The sequence below is a fragment of the Microcebus murinus genome, chromosome 1, assembly GCF_040939455.1.
Source record: "Microcebus murinus isolate Inina chromosome 1, M.murinus_Inina_mat1.0, whole genome shotgun sequence".
NCBI lineage: Eukaryota > Metazoa > Chordata > Mammalia > Primates > Cheirogaleidae > Microcebus > Microcebus murinus.
This window is the reverse complement of record NC_134104.1, coordinates 5,549,497-5,566,604: the sequence shown is the minus strand read 5'-3', so window position 1 is coordinate 5,566,604 and position 17,108 is coordinate 5,549,497. Positions and strand designations below refer to the sequence as shown.

The 17,108-nt window shown below is 51.3% G+C and overlaps 1 protein-coding gene across 1 annotated transcript; it reads left to right on the top strand.

The window, feature by feature from the left end:
- The first annotated feature begins 2,924 nt into the window (after window positions 1–2,924).
- Window positions 2,925–16,521, top strand: LOC105880609 (beta-1,3-galactosyltransferase 5). Its single transcript, XM_012781787.3, has 3 exons — window positions 2,925–3,313; window positions 14,384–14,546; window positions 15,137–16,521. Exon 3 carries the CDS (start codon window positions 15,137–15,139, stop codon window positions 16,070–16,072), a length of 936 nt encoding a protein of 311 aa, XP_012637241.3. The 5' UTR covers window positions 2,925–3,313; window positions 14,384–14,546; the 3' UTR covers window positions 16,073–16,521.
- Window positions 16,522–17,108: the final 587 nt, after the last annotated feature.

Here is a 17,108-nt window from a genome sequence, read left to right as displayed (position 1 = left end):
TTTGTTTTTGCACATTTTTTTTTCTGTGTCTCTTTCTTTGGTAAGTACTTGCTGGATTAGCTGTTTTTGAAGATGTTGGAAAATATAAACAAGGACTTTTCCCCCCAATTTTTCCATGGATTAACCTATGGAGGAAGTAGAATAATTTTGGTTTTGTCTCAGTAAGAACAGCCTTTTTTTTTTTTTTTTTTTTTTTTTTTTGAGACAGAGCCTCACTCTGTTGCCCAGGCTGGAGTGCTGTGGCGTCAGGCTAGCTCACAGCAACCTCAAACTCCTGGGCTCAAGCGATCCTCCTGCCTCAGCCTCCCGAGTAGCTGGGCCTACAGGCAAGCACCACCATGCCTGGCTCATTTTTTCTCTATATTTTTAGTTGGCCAAAATTAATTTCTTTCTATTTTTAGTAGAGACGAGGGTCTTGCTCTTGCTCAGGCTGGTTTTGAACACCTGACCTTAAACGATCCTCCCTCCTCAGCCTCCCAGAGTGCTAGGTAATATTACAGGTGTGAGACACCCCGCCCGGCCAGAACAGCTTATTTTTAAAGATTTTGTGGGTGTTCTCCCTTCACAGGATGGGCACAGCGGGGAGCAGCAGCTTGAGCTCCTGCATGTGACCGAGTGGTGCGAATGCTAGATGGGCCCACGCTGGGACGCAGGCCGGGGCCTGGGCGGGGGATGCTCGTCGAGATGGGCAGTCACCGGCTGGATGAAAACTGTCAGCACAGCTTAGCGCTGATGGGAATAAAAGTCTCTGTGCAGAGCCTTAGCGTTGGGACCTGCAGCGGCAGCAGCTGCCGGGTCTTTCTCCACGTGGGCCGCTGTTTCCTGTCGGTGACAGGCCGACAGGAGAACAATCGGGGCTCTTTCCCTCTTTCATTTGTGGGTCATTGTTGGGAAAGGCGTGTGTGCCCATATTCCCTGCTCTGTCGGCAGCCTTCCTGCTCAAGTTTTGAAGCTTGTCCCAGACAGCTGGGAAAAACTGAACTTTTTAGTTGTATGCAAGCCTTCTGTTGCATAATTATGTGCGTGAAGACCGGGGAGAGAGGTTACTTGCTGAGGGAGAGGGTGCCTGGCACGCGGCCGGGGAGGAAGATGACGCCGGCTCCCCAGACCTTCCCGGCCCCCCTAGGTGGCGTTGAATGGGGATATGAGTTCCCTCCCTTGCTTTCCAGTGGCTTGTCTGGTAAAATCGTAGTCTGTTCTTGCAGAAATGGCTGGCGGGGCACCGCCAGTTTCATTGCAGTATCAAGGACAAAATTCAGAATGATATGAAGGAAACAAAGGCACAGCTCCGTGGCTTGTAGGACCAAGAGCAGTGCCATGTGTTCCCAGAGACGGCAAAGGAACTCGTGTTCTTGGAACGTTCACGGAAGGAAGGGGAGCCAGCGTTTATTAACCTCCCGCTGTGTGCCAGGAACGTTATCTTGTTTAACTCTCACACCAGCCTCCAGACTGGGCATTGTGACTCCTTTTAAAAACGAGAGCCCGGGTTGGGAGAGAGAAAATGATTTGCTAAGATCATCCAGGAGGAGGGGGGGGCCTGGGCTGCGGTGCTGGCCTCCCCTGGGTCCACGCCTCCCTGCCACCCGTGCCACAATCCGGGGTGACGGATGTGTGCCGGATGGTCCATGCTCTTTTCCTGTCACCTCCGTCCTCTGCCAGGGGACTGCTGTTGTCAGGGCATTGGACCCAATTATGGCGACTCAGCCGTAAGTGAACGTGAGACCCAGGGAAGGGAGGCGTCAACGGAGACCTGATTAGCACGGGGCTCCCTGAGTCGGGGCGGGAAGACCCCACGTCTCTCCCCCCATGGCTCGCGTCTACACACCCCAGTGACGGTGTCTCTACCGTGCCCAAAGTGACACCTTCCAGACTGTGCAGAGAGCCTTGTCTGGTCTCCACGGGCAGCAGGCACATAAAGGCGCAGTTGCTTTCTTCCCATGGTACAGTTTGTGCCAACAGCAAAGACACCTGTCTTAACCGACGTGTTTTGTTTTGTTTCCTTCTCTTCTCGGAGGTCCTCAGCTCTCACGGAAACTGAGTGAGCCCTTCTGAGCCTCTGGAGGGAGGCAGAGCGCTCTCCTGTCCTGGTGGCTTCAGCTGGCCAGGTGGCCAGGTGTCCTCTTTCCTTCAAGCCCTTCCTTATCCAAGGCTCCCCAGCAGGATGAGCAGTCCATGACTGATGAGGGGGTCCCCCACATCTGGAACACGACGGGAGGTGACGGCCCCCCGCAGTGCTTTGGTTGGTGTTGGGCGTCTGACTCTGTAGCTGACACTGCAGAATTTCCTCCCATTCTCACAGAAGCGTGGGGTGACTTGGACACGCCAGGGTGCCACGACAAACAGCAGCTCCCAGTTAGCTTCCGCCCGAGTCTGTGCCTGGCCACAGGGCGGGGTGGGGAAGTCACACCCGGGACTTCGGAATCAAGACACTTCACTTCGTGGTTGAACCCTACTATTCCAGAGGGGACGGGCTTTGAGAAACGCCCTGTGCCAAGTCATTGTCACTGTTCCCTGTTAGCCTGACTGTCCTGACCCTGGGCAGGTGGCTTTGCTGGTATTTTTCACTTCGTTAAGCAAATGCCCCCAAATTAAAAAAAAAATGTTCCCAGTGAAATTTGAGGCTGCAATGCTGGTCCCTCGGCCACGCTCTGCCTCTCCGCTGGTCGGGAGGTACCAGGGTGCATTTGTTCTTGCGCCTTCCCGTTGGAGTGAAGTGCTTGTGAAGACGTATCTTTTATTGATTCTGCGTGCCTCTTAGAATCCCGTTTTCCAGAGAGCTACCAGAGCATGCGTGGTGTGATGAAAGGCCTCCCGCAGGTGTGGGGAGGTGGCAGGCTGCCTCGGCCGCTGGGCGCGGGAGCGGAGCCGTGCCCTCCCGTCTCTGAACACCGCGGCGGCCCGCGCGCCCGGCTCCACCACCCGCCGGCCCGTCTGTGTGAGCCGTCGGGGGCAAAGCTCTTCACACCGCTTCCTCTTCCACTGGAACAAGCCAGATTCTCTTTCTTCTGAGAAATAGTTGAAGTCTTGTGAAATATGTACATAAAGAAAAAATACCTAACACGCTGAAATTTTTTCGTAAAACAGTGTCACCCCGAAGAGAGGCCGTATAAATCAAGCGTGCGTTTTCAGGCAAGAAAATGTGTCCAAGTCACAGAGGAGCGTAATTTGGCTTCTGGAGACGGGAGCGTCTTGACTTCTCAGTTTATGCAGAACTGTCCCTCGAGCTTGTGCGTGCCAAGCCCCGTGCGTCGGCAGTGAGGAGCGCAGAGACCGGTTCCTGCCGTCCGTCCGCCCTTACTGAGCACCGAGGAAGGTGGGTGGTGTTCCCAGGTGTGTACAGGAAATGAATGAAGTGCAGTTCCGTTCATGGAAGTGGGTGGCGTGAATGGTAAATAAAGGCACGGCTTTGCTGAGGACTTGGCAATGAGGGGTAAGCAGAGTCCCCCGAGCAGTAGGGGGGACGTGAGGACAAGACAGCAGGCGGGAGGGAAGGAACCACCCACAGCAGGGAAAGAGCCGGGGGCCACCGAGCTGCGAGAGAGCCAGGGTGACACAGGGCAGAGCGGCGGGGGGAGACCGGCTGGAACAGACACGCTGGGCATCGCGAGCCAACCTGAGGGGCTTGGGGTCGTCATCTCAGACATGGCCAGGCTCGTTCGTTAAGAAACCGAATTGCAAGCCTTGCAGAGTGAAGATGGCTTCGTGCGGCCCCTCGAAGCTGAATGCTGGAAATTGCGCTCCCTGCCTCGTGTGTAGGGTGCGGCATATCAATCTGGGCAAGCCACAGTTTCTAGAATGATCATACTCCCTTGTCTAAAGTCTGTCTCTTCCTTCCCTGACCCTGTCCCTGTGTTTGCACGCTGAATTCCTGTCACTCTCTAATTCTTTTGGGGGACCTTAACCAAGCAGCCTAGATTCTATGGCTCTACCATTAGGGCCACAGGCTTCCAGAATAACAGGGGAGAAGATGTTCTTGGGGTAGGGGGGAAACTCTCGTCTTTGTGCTTTATGTGGGGCTAAAGATACCGTCCTTCCTTTATTTCACCAGACTAGACAATCAAAGAGCTTTTACAAAATCTTCAGATTTTTCTAACATGGTTGGTTGCACAGAAAAACCAGAGACCCCATTAATGACATTGTGCTGACCCTTTTGGGGCTATGTTATTAATTTGTTTTGTTTAGTTTTTGGTCAGAAGAACGACCCCAGTGCTTTGATTCTTGGCTTATTGAAGTCATGAAAAGTTTTATTTTCTTTGAAAGCCCGTTGTAGATTGGCCAGCCTGAATCTACGGACACTGTATTTTTGTTCCTTTTAACACTGTGGATAAAACTGTTCAAATAAAATCATCCAGTGTCATTTGGGCTATTGTTCAGAAAAGAATGCAGCAGGGGATTAAAAGAATCAGGTTTCAAAAAACGTTGCGTGTGCTCTCTGGCTGCCTAGGGATTGGGAACTGCAAGGAAAGATGCTTAAAAAAAAATGAAATAGAGACAGCGTCAGCAGGGGTAGACTGCAGAGTGAGGGGACAGAGCCTGAATGCAGCACAGACCCCACGGCACGTTCAGGTCTGTCCCTCGCTGTCTGAACCGAGTCCCGTGGCCAGGTGAGGGTATCTCCTCCTTGTTCAGGAGAGAATAAGAACCTGGAAGGTCAAGTGTAGCTTCCCGGCAGGAAGCCCAGCGGACAGTCTGGAAAAGAGGGACACTTTCCTCTGGTGGCGAGTTCAGGGAGGCGACAGTCCTCGCTGTGGACGGAATTGGCTCCCCTCCAAACTCATATGTTGCCGCCCTCACCCCCAGTGTGGTGGTAATTGGAGATGAGGGCTGGGGGAGGTGATGGCGTTTGGATGAGGCCACGAGGTGGAGCCCTAACGATGGGGTTGGCGTCCTGACAAGAAGAGGTGGAGGCCCCGGAGCTCTCTGCCACGTGAGGACCCCACACGAAGACAGCCACAACCAGAGAAGAGAGCCCTGATGCTGGCACCCTGGTCTTGGGCTCCAGCGCCCAGAACTGTGAGGAAGTAAATTTCTATCAATGTTGTGTTTTGAGACAGAGTCTCGCTGTGTTGCCTGGGCTAGAGTACAATGGTGTCATCCTAGCTCACAGCAACCTCAAGCTCCTGGGCTCAAGTGATCCTCCTGCCTCAGCCTCCCGAGTAGCTGGAACTATAGGCATGCGCCACCATGCCCAGCTAATTTTTTAATGTATATTTTTAGTTGGCCAATTAATTTCTTTCTATTTTTAGTATAGACAGGGTCTCTCTCTTGCTCTGGCTGGTCTCGAACTCCTGAGCTCGAACGATCCGCCCACCTTGGCCTCCTAGAGTGCTAGGATTACAGGCGTGAGCCACCGCGCCCGGCCTCTATTAATGTTATTTAAGCCACCTAGTCTGTGGCATTTTGCTATGGCAGCCGGAGCTGACCAAGACAATCCCTGAAATGCCTTCCAGCCCTAAATTCACCGATTCCGAGACCAGCGATCATTTGCATGAATCCTCGACCCTTTCCTTCCCAGTTGCGTAGTTAGATTGGAGCAGTCATGTTCTAAATAATCGGGATCCTTCTCTGTTGTCCTGGTGGATGGGACAGAGAGGCCCCAGCAGACTCACCAGCCCTGAAACCCTGACAGGGACCGAGGAGCCCGGATGTCCCCAGCCCAAGCCCAGGCTGCCCGTGTGCTTTTCAAGGCCATGCTGAGCCCACCTTGCCTGGCCTCTGGCCTTGTTGCCAAGCTTCCCTTCTGCACGCCGTTGCTGGAACCCACCAGGATCTCCACATTCCCCTGTTGGCCTCCCTGGAGCAGCTTTTCCTGAACAACCCCAGACAGGACCTCTGTTCCCTTCCTGCCCTGTTAAAGAAAATCCAGAGCGGGACAGTGGTTTCGGGGTACAAACAGATTTTATTCAGGAACTGCTGGAGCAGAGGAAGAGACCTCAGTGCAGAACCGAGCTCAGTTCTGAACACAGCACGGGCATTGGGGATTTACAGCCAAGGAGCAGGGTGGAGGGCCGACAGGTGGAAAGTTGCTAAGAGGAGACCTCAGGGTTCGGGGTTTCGGGCTAAACCCAAGTGACGGGGTCTTGCTGAAGGCAGGCCGGGGTGATCAGATCCAAGGGTGGGGGATGAGGAATTTGGCCAGATGTGGGGCAGGGGAGACCCTGGCTAAACCTACTTTGCAGGATCCTTGCTGAAATTGGGCAATGCAGAGACAGACACAGAAGTCCAAGGTCGAGGCCTGGGTGGGAGGAGGATTCGGAGGGGCCCGACTGGTGTCTGTGTCAGTCCTCACACTCCTAGCAGTGTTGCATGTGGTGATTGCTCTGCCCATCCTGTGAGGCACGAGACCCTCAAAGATTTGTCTCCTTCATCACTGAACCCCCGGCACCTGGACCCCTGCCTGCCGTGGGGAGGAGGCAGTCAGAGGAGGTCTCCGGAGGCACCGGGAGGCCTGGGTGAAGGTGCAGGGCCCTCTCACTCGGTGGCGGCTGTGGGCTGTGCTGAGAGCCCTTCCACCAGCTCTTGTCCTCGCCGGTCAGCTGCAAAAGACAGGATGCTCCTGGAAACCATGCCAGCAGGAGCAGTCCCCCACACAGCCTCCCGCAGCGTCTGTGGGTGTGAAAGGTGAATGACGAGTGAGACTTTTGTCTTCAGTTCTTGGTTGAGCTGCCACGAGCTGATGTGAAAGGCAGAGGAGGAAACCACTCCCCCCTGGGTTGGGACAGTTGACATTCCCTTCCCCCCACAGGGGAGGCCGCAGCACCCTACAAACACCTGCGTGCAGACGCCAGCGCCGGGTGCGGCGGTCGCCAGCTGCCGTCCCAGCTGAGCCACGGACGCCTTCTCTTGGGCCCCTTTGGAGCTGCCAGTTGTATTTATTTTTCCAAGTAGAAAAGATTTTAGACACTGTCAGCTACTGTCACCATGTTTTTTTCCATAAAATTAAACATATATTTTTACCATAAACATTGGTAAAAATGCACAGCTCACCAATGTCACGCTCAGTTGAGAGCTCCAAGATGGTAGGCCAGAGACACCACCGGCCAGAGGTCTCAGTAAGAAGGAGAAGATTTAGATGTAAGAGAAAAAGCAGACAGACAAATGTAGATTGGAATCACCGAGTGTTTACTCTTTGATGTCTAGTTCTTTTCCCTCCCCATGTCTGCCAGACCGAGACCCAGGATGTGCATCCAGAGTTTGTACCTCCGTGGCTGCGTGGCATTGCCTGCACCCATTCTGCTCTTGAAGGATGTTTCTTGACCACAGTTGTGCTCTTTACAAATGTCTTGCCTCTCAGCTCCAAATTCACCCTTTTGGCCTGCTCTGTAGAAGTGGAACTGGGCTCTTTGAATATTTTCCCCCTGCAGTCTGGCTCTTGAAGCTTGTCAGTGGAGGGTGCCGGGGACTCACTGCAGAAGGAGGGAGTTTTTCCTTCTTGGTTCAGGGTCCCTGGCTTGGTGGACTCTGCAGTGCGCCACCAGCACATAGTAACTCCCCCGGTTACACTTGCGGGGTGGTTTTGTAGCAGAGTGCGTCTCTGTGAGACAATTCCTGGTAAATAGCTTCCCCCAGAAATCTAGAGGGCAGATCTCTGGCACGTTTCAGTGGATGGATTTCAAGCATGTTCCCCTGAGTTGGAGCTGTAGTGACTTCTCTCCCACTCAGTGGGCGTGGCTGTGTCCCTGCAGCAGGTCTGGATCTTGGCCCTGGGCTTGGTGGCATCTCCTAGGTGGCTGAATCTCAGCCCTGGGAGCAGAGGTTGCTCCTGATGTATGCTTATCTCTATATTCTTTAGAGTTCCCTTATTACTGCTAATTTCTCATTACTCAAATCCCTTATTATAGTAAATGATTTGTTGCATTAAACTTTCTATGGCATATTACTGTGTGGTTTTTCTCTCCTGTTTGGATCCAGACTGATACAACAGTTTTTGGCAATTATTAGCTAAATGCTGCTGTGTACATTGTTGACCATGTCTCTGGGTGGACATCAGAAATCATTTCTGTTAAGTATGTGTGCAGAGTGGTTTGCTGGGTTGTGCATGTACTTAACTGTAGTAGATACTGGCAAAGTAGACACAGCTTTCTCAGTGTTTGTATTAATTCACACGCCTGCTTGGCAAGGTAAGAGAGATCTGATTGCTTCGCATTCTTGGCAGCACTTGGTACTGCCACCCGTTTCATCTTAGTCATTCTAATGGGTGGCAGTGACATTTCATTGTGGTTCTATTTGCAGTTCCCTAATGATTAATGATGTTGCCTTTTCTTGGGTTGTAGGCCATTCGAGTATCTTCTTTCTGTGCAATATCTGTTCACAGTTCATTTTTTGAAATTGTGGAGGGCTTTTTGCTCCTTTCCTTACTGATTCATAGGAGATTTTGATATATTCTGGGTGATACTCCGTTGTCAGAGATGTATGTGTCTGCAGCTTGCCTTCGCACCCTCTTGACGGTATCTTTTAAAGGTCCGTTTATCAACATCATTTTTAGTATGTGTTCTATGTCCTGTTTCAAAAATAATTACCCAGTCCAAGATCAGAAAGCTTTTCTTCCACAAGTTTTGTTGTTGTACTTTCACCTTTAGGTACGCAATCCAGCTGGTTATGGTTTTGTGTATGGCGTGAGGTAGTGGTCAGGTGCTTCTTACCTGTGCGGATGGATGTCAGATTGACCCAGCACTCTTTATTGAAAGATCACTCTTTACCCACTAAATTATTGTGGTGCATCTGCCATTTATCAGGGATGATATATGCGTGGGTCTTTTTCTGGACTCTCTGTTCTGCATCATTCATCTCCTTTTCTATCCTTGTGCCAATTTCCTTTTGTAGTTAAAATACCTCTCAGCTTATTCCTCCAGTAAAGGAAACTGTTGAGCTTTGTTATGAGATTACATAGACATCCTGAGCTTTCACACGTGAGAACTATTTGCTCAGCCCCCCAGCAAGCTTTGTGCCCAGGGTACCCAGGTGGCATTGTGTGGCCAGTCTGCCTTAAGCACCTCCCTCCATATGACTTTTTTCTGGGTTGTATCTTGGAGGATCTTACTCCTGCTGTCTTTTCCAGGGAGCTTCCTACTCCTCTTCATGGCCTGGCACCTCTTCTGCGGGCTTCCGGAAGAATCTCTTTGCCACCTCCACAACATGAGCTCCCTGAAGCATGACTGACAGGCTGCAGAGAAGATGCAGGGCCCTTGCAAGTACCAGTCAGCGTTGTCCAGAGAACGGAACCAACAGGGTGTGCGTACACACACACACACACACCCCAGTATACCTCATTTTATTGTGCTTCTCTTTATTGCACTTCACAGATATTGTGTGTTTTTTACAAATTGAAGGTTTGTGGCCACCCTGCATACAGCAAGTCTGTTGGCACATCTTTCCAACCACATGTGCTCACTTTGTGACTCTGTGTCATATTCTGGTAATTCTTGCAATATTTTAAACTTTTTCACTATTAGATCTGTTACAGTGATCTGTGATCTTTGATGTTACTATTGTAATTGTCTTGTGGCACCACTAACCCTGCCCAAATAAGATGGTGAAGTTGATAAATGTTGTTTGTGTTCTGACTGCCCCACTGGCCAGACGTCCCCATCTTTCTTCCTGTCCTCGGGCCTCCCTATTTCCTGAGACACAAGACTACTGAAATTATGCCGGTTAATGACCCTGCCTGGGCCTCTAAGTGTGCAAATCAAGGAAAAGTTGCACATCTCCCACTGTAAATCAAAACCTGAAAATGATTAAGCTTAGTGAGGAAGGCATGTGGAAAGCCTAGATAGGCCATAAGTGAGACTCCTGAACAAATGGCCAACTTGTGAATGCAAATAAAAGGTTTTTGAAGGAAATTGGAAGTCCTACTCCAGTGAACACATGAAGGATAAGGAAGCAGAACCTCAGAAATGGGGCAGATATGGAGAAGGTTTTAGTGGTCTGGGTAGAAGATCAAACCAGCCACAACATTCCCTTAAGCTAAAGCCTAATCCAGAGCAAGGCCCTGACTCTCTTCATTCTATGAAGGCTGGGAGGGGTGAGGAAGTTTCAGAAGAAAAGCTGGCATTGAATCTGTAGATCAATTTGGGTAGTATAGATATTTTAACGATGTTGAGTCTGCCGACCCACGAGCATGGTATGGATTTCCATCTGTTTACATCTTCTGCTATTTCCTTCCCAATGTTTCATGGTTCTCCCTGTAGAGGTCTTTTACCTCCTTGGTTAAGTATATTCCTAGGTACTTTATTTTCTTTGTTGCTATTGTGAAGGGAATTGAGTCTTTGATTTGGTTCTCAATTTGATTGTTGTTGGCGTATATGAATGCCTCTGATTTCTGTGTGTTGATTTTGTATCCTGAGACTTTACCAAATTCATTTATCAGATCAAGGAGTCTCTTGGTTGAATCTTTGGGGTTTTCTAAATATAATATCATATCATCAGCAAACAGTGAAAGTTTGATCTCTTCTGCCCCAATTTGGATACCTTTAATTCCACTTTCCTGTCTGATTGCTATAGCCAGGACTTCCATGTTGAATAGAAGTGGAGATATAGGCAGCCTTGTCTGGTTCCAGTTCTAAGTGGGAATGCTTTCAATTTTTCCCCATTCAGTATAATGTTGGCTATGGGTCTGTCATATATGGCTTGTATCATTTTTAGGTATGTCCCTTCTATGCCTATTTTCTTAAGTGTTCGTATCATGAAAGGGTGTTGAATTTTGTCAAAAGTGTTTTCTGCATCTATTGAAAGAATCATGTGGTCTTTGTTTTTGCTTCTGTTTATGTGGTGAATTACCTTTATACCTTTATTAAAACATCCCAAAACAATCGACGTTGGCGTGGATGCAGAGAGATAGGAACACTCCTACACTGCTGGTGGGACTGCAAACTAGTTCAACCTCTATGGAAAGCAATATGGAGATACCTTAAAGTGATACAAGTGGATCTACTATTTGATCCAGCAATCCTATTGCTGGGTATCTACACAAAAGATCCAATGACACTCTACAAAAAAAAGACACCTGCACTCGAATGTTTATAACAGCCCAATTCATAATTGCAAAGCTGTGGAAACAACCCAAGTCCCATTAATTCATGAGTGGATTAATAAAATGTGGTGTATGTATACCATGTAGTATTATTCAGCTCTAAGAAACAACGGTGATATAGCACATCTTGTATTTTCCCGGATAGAGCTGGAACCCTAAGTGAAGTATCCCAAGAATGGAAAAACAAGCACCACGTATACTCACCAGCAAATTGGTATTAACTGAGCAGCACCTAAGTGGACACATAAGAACTACATTAATTGGGTATTGGGTGGGGGGGCAGGTATATACATACATAGAGTGAGACGTGCACCGTCTGGGGGATGGTCACGCTTGAAGCTCAGACTTGTGGGGGGTGAGGGGCAAGGGCATTATTTGAAACCTTAAAATTTGTACCCCCATAATATGCTGAAATAAAAGAATAAATAAATAAAACACACATGGAAAAAAGAAAACCTTTTGGAATGGATTCACTATCTAGATGCCATGAAGAGCATTTGTGATTCACGGGAGGAGGTGAAAATAACAAAATTAGCAGGAGTTTGGAAGAAGCTCATTCTAACCCCCATGAATGATTTCGAGGGGTGCAAGACATCAGTGGAGGAAGTAACTCCAGATGTGGCAGAAATAGCAAGAGAAGCAGAATTAGAAGTGGGGCCTGAAGATGTGACTGAATTGCTGCAACCTCATGAGCAAACTTGAGCAGGTCAGGACTTGCTTCTTACAGATGAGCAAAGAAAGCGGTTTCTGGGGCTGGAAACTACTCCAGGTGAAGCATGCTGGGAGCATTGTCAAATGACAACAAAGGACTTAGACTGTTACATAAACTTAGTTGATAAAGCAGTGACAAGGTTTGAGAAGTTCGACTTGGATTTTGAAAGAGGTGTCACTGTGAGCACAGTGCTATTGAACAGGACTGCGTGCAACAGAGAAATCTGTAATGAAAGCAAGGGTCAGCCAACATGGCAAACCTCACCGTTGTCTTATTTTGAGAAATTGCCACAACGACCCCATCGACATGGAGGCAAGATACTCCGCCAGCAAAGAGATTATGGCTCACTGAGGATCCAGATGATCATTAGCATTTTTCAGCAGTATTTTTGATTAAGGTATACACATTATTATTATAACAGAATGCTGCTATTGCACATTGAATAGACTGTGGCATAGTGTGAACATAGCTTTTATACCCACTGGGAAACCAGAAACACTGTGTGACTCGCTTTATTGTGGTATTTGCATTTGCTTTTCTGTGGTCGTCTGGAACCGAGCCGGCAATGTCTCCAAGGGACGCCCGTGTGCAGAAGGAGATTTGTTTTGAGGAACCGGCTCACACAGTCAGGGAGGCTGAAGAGGCCCACGATCTGCAGCCAGCGAGCTGGAGACCGGAGAGTGGATGGTGCGTCCCAGCCTGAGTCTGAAGGCCCGGGAAGCGGCACGGCCGATGGTTTCTGGGCGAAAGCCGGCAGGCTGGCACCCAGGAAGAGCTGACGTTTCCAATCTGAAGGCAGGAAGAGGCCGATGCCCCAGCTCAAGCAGGCAGGCAGGGGAAGTTCCCTCTGACTCCGGGGAGCCTTTTTGTTCTGTCCAGGCCTTCGGCTGAGCGGGTGAGACAGACACAATCACATGGCGGAGGGGCATCTGCGTAGTCTGCCAGTCCCCATGCCCATCCCTCCCCAAACACCCTCTCAGACACGTACCCAGAAATAATGCTTGACCAAACGTCTGGGTGAAACGACCCGGTCGCGTTGACACAGAAAGTTAACCATCACGCTGTGAGAGCTGTGTGGCCCCTCTGCTTGCAACGCTGACGCTTAGCCCTGCTGCAGCCGGCAGGGGCCGGACACCAGGCGGGAGCTTGGAGTTGCCAGCCCAGAGGCACTGACGGGCCGGCCAGGCTACACGGGCTGCTCCATGCGTGTCTGGCGGTGGGGCTTCCACCCTGGGGACAGCCTGTGCACGGCCCTGTCTCGGGCAAGGCAGAGCTGCCTGTGCTAAGGACTCCTTCCTCCCAGCAGGCCTCGGGGGCCAGAATCAGGGCCACACCCTGCCCTCTCCAGAGACCTGCTGCCCCCGCCTCTGTCTGCTGGTGGCGTGGAAGGTTGGCTCCCTGCGCCTCGTAAGGCCCAATACAGTCTCACGCAAAGACCCAACTGCTTTGTCAACGGGGCTTCCCAGGTGTAACTTCTGGAGGTTGTTTCTTGGCAATTCCACTTCAGGCAGAAAAAATGTCCCGACCGCCTGTGCACACAAACGGCCCCAGGGAGCGCCGGCCGGCCGGACCCGGCGTCTGCTCCGCAGCCTGGGAAGCAGTTTGCATCTGAGGGGAGCATCCGTCCCAGGAGAGCTCGATCCCTGTGCGGGGTGTGAGAAAGGGCACATCGGAGAGAATGAGGATTTAAGGTCTACTATTGAAGCAACCTGCTGAAAAAGACCAAAATTATCCAAGAAAGGAAGCAAAGTAGGCAAAATATCATCTTTCCCTTGCATTTGGTCTGGATGTTTCTTTTTAAAACGTATTGTAGGGGAGAGAGCAGTTTGCTCCCCTCCCTCCAGATCCACTGCACATCGTAGCAGAGAAATAAGCCCACGAAGAGAGAAAGAACACACAGCGTCCTAAGCCACTGGGTCTCGCCGGTGTTGGCTCCCGCCGAGAGTTCTCCCAAGTGGCCGAGGGTTCGAGCAGGGGCAGGAACGTGCAGCAGAGCTGGAGCTTGGCTAAGCCTGCCTCCAGGAAAAGGGTTCCGGGAGAGGGAGCAGGTTCCAGAAAGCCCCACGATTATTTCATTTCTCCTCTGGTGAAAATATTTAGAACAGAATCTGACTTGTTGAAATTTTGAGATACTTTTTTTTGCCATCGAAACAACCAACCCTGCATATCAGTCCATCAGTCTCTTTCCTTCCCAACTCCTCTGTCCTCTCTGCTGGGATGACGTCGTTAAGACACAGCCGTCGTCCCTGAGTCCCCTTCTGTCACGGAGACCCTCTGCTATGCTGGAAAGATGGTCCAGTTCCTCATCCTTCTCATCCTGAGAAGTTGGAAGATGACTCATTTATCAGTTTACTGTGTCTCCTTAACAAGCTACGAGGTGCTGCCCCTCACCCATCAGGCCTGAGAGGATCCTGGGGCGTTTGCACATTGTTATTGCTGTGGACAGGGGGATCACATGGCGGACTCTGCTTTGATCGTGCCCATTTCACAGATGATAAAAGTGAGGCCAGGGGTGGTGTTCACATGTTCACTTGGGGTCACCTAAGCAGGTGGCACAGTGGCACTGCGTACAGTAGCTTGCGAAGGACAGCCGGTACGGCACGAGTGATTTGAATGACATTATTTTTTTGTTTGTTCCCTAGTGATTCCTGAGAGACAGAATCATCATTTTTGGTAAACGAACCAAGCCCAGAACCTGAATAGCGTGGAACGTTATCTGCTGACAGCTCTTTGCAACAGACTTCCTCCCCGCACTTACCCTGCAGCTTAGCTTTCCAGCCAGAGGTTCCTCTTATCCAGCAAAAAGTGAGTTATTTGCTTTCTCGATGTTAGAGCGTTAACACGGAGGATCCTGAACTCCCTGAGAAATAGCAGAGATGAGTGGGCAAGAGAGGAAAGAATCTGATAAGAGATTTTAAGAAGTGACCTGTTAACAGAAATGGAATTTCAAGGTATCTGTGCACATCAGAACCCTGGACTCAGTTAGACCAGAGGAGGATGTCAACAGTCCATACAGTTCGTGCTGGACACGTGGTTTCTGGTCTTGTGTGTTGTCTAGCTGCATTTTGTCATGGGGTCGCAGAAGAGCAGAGCCAGAGGACCTGGTGGGAGACGTGGTCAGATATCCTTAGAGACAGGGACTCTGAGACTGCCCTGGGTCACGGGCTGGCTGCGGAGCCAGGACAGATGCCCGAATCTTCCTGTTCTCTGTCTGGTACCACCATATCAAAGACACTGGCAGAGCTCAGTGCTTAACTGCTTAACCACAGCCCCCACCATGTGTTCTGTGGGATTCTAGAGTCCCTGAAACGTGGGTCTCTTCCCCCCATCTCAGCCTCCCGGCCTAAAGCTAAACATGCTTTGGAGGTCTAATGCTTTGATTCTGTCCCTTTCAGATGGCTAACCCGAAGATGAGACTGATGTATATTTGTCTCCTGCTCGTGGGGGGCCTTTGTTTGTACGTCAGCATGTCCGGCCTGAGTCCCTTTAAAGAGCAGCCCTTTGCTTTCAAGAGAGAGTACGGGAGCTTCCTCCAGCTCCCAGACATGGACTGCAGGCAGAACCCCCCCTTCCTGGTCCTGCTGGTGACTTCGTCCCACAAGCAGCAGGACGCCCGCATGGCCATCCGCCAGACGTGGGGGAGAGAGAGGACGGTGAACGGAAAGCTGGTGAAAGCCCTCTTCCTCCTGGGGACCACGGCCAGCGAGGCCGACACGAGGGCGGTGGCCGAGGAGAGCCGGCGCCACCGGGACGTGATCCAGAAGGACTTCGTGGACGCCTACTACAACCTGACGCTGAAGACCATGATGGGCATGGAATGGGTGCATCACTTCTGTCCCCAGGCCACGTTCGTGATGAAGACAGACTCAGACATGTTCATAAACGTCAACTACCTGGCCGAGCTGCTCCTGAAGAAAAACAGGACCAGCAGGTTTTTCACCGGCCACTTGAAGCTGAACGAGTTTCCGATCAGGAACAGCTTCAACAAGTGGTTCGTCAGCAAGTACGAGTACCCGTGGGACAAGTACCCGCCCTTTTGCTCGGGCACCGGCTACGTCTTTTCCGGGGACGTGGCGAGCCGGGTGTTCAATGTCTCGGAGAGCGTCCCATACATCAAGCTGGAGGACGTGTTCGTGGGGCTCTGCCTGGAGAAGCTGCGCATCCGGCTGGAGGAGCTGCACTCGGAGCGCACCTTCTTCCCGGAGGGCCTGCGCTTCTCCACCTGCCGCTTCAGGAGGGTCGTGGCCTGCCACTTCGTCAAGCCTCAGGATCTCGTCAACTACTGGCAGGCCGTGGAAAGTTCCCGGGAGGAGGACTGTCCGGCTGCGTGAGGGGCTTGGTGATACCTCCAGACAGGGTCAGATGACTGCAGTGATGGTGGCTGAAAGGTTTTGACACCTTGCTGGGAGCTGGCCAGGGTGGGGACATGAGGGCGCTGTCCTCTGTACTCCGAATCTACACCCAGACGCAAGCTCACAGGAAGCCACTGGTTAGTTCCCGCTTGGTGCCATCCTTTGAGCACCCAACACGGCTGTTCCAGGTGTTTGATTTACCCCTGCAGTTTCGCATTTCAGGGGTCAGTAGCCACATGGCGTGGTGGGTGTGATTGTTCCCACTTTACAGATAAGGAAACAGCAGCCAAGAAAGGTAAAGAGACTTGACCCAAGCTCAGAGCAGGGATGGAAATGGAACATGCCAGAATGCAATGGGCAGCCCCCAGCCTGGGCCACCCCCTGTGCCGCCTGTCTTGGCAGAGGGCCGCGGTGACACAGGCTCCGAGGGAAGCCCTGCGGCTGGCTTCCTTCAGTCCCTGTCCGGAGTCCCCCTCATGCCGGCTCCCAATCCCTGTGCGTTTTAGTGCAAAGACTGGGTGGAGCAAACGCACCGGGTTCCTGCCTGTGCAGGGTCGGGCGTGGCCGGGCCCTGCGGCATTGGCAGCTCTGCACCCAGCATGCGCGGAAGCACAGCCCGGGGCAGAGGACGTGCCGCCATGGCCGCAGCTCAGCCGCTGAGCAATGCCCAGCTCCGGACAGAAATCAGTCGTTATAAATTTATGAATCAGGCTCAGAAACCACTGCAGTCTGGCCACTGTGCAGACGGATCATGCTGACTTCTCCAGTGAGCAGGACGTCTCTTCGGAGCCATCTGTCACTCGGGTCCCGAAGCTCCAGAAGGCTTTTGTCTGCAATCCATGGAGACCTTTCGGTCTCTCACTTCAAACCAAAGGGCACACAGTCCAGGCGGGATTCTGGGTCTCTTCCCCCGATCTGGGAATTCCACTGGATCTAAGTCAAAATGATCTTAAGGACCTCGTGGACACAAAGCCCCAAGTGGGCCCGGGTCAGTGGGGTGTCCCTGTGTCTGCTT

Bases quoted from the DNA above. Each gene is read 5' to 3' on its own strand.
- LOC105880609 (XM_012781787.3), top strand. From the start codon at position 15,137: ATGGCTAACCCGAAGATGAGACTGATGTATATTTGTCTCCTGCTCGTG.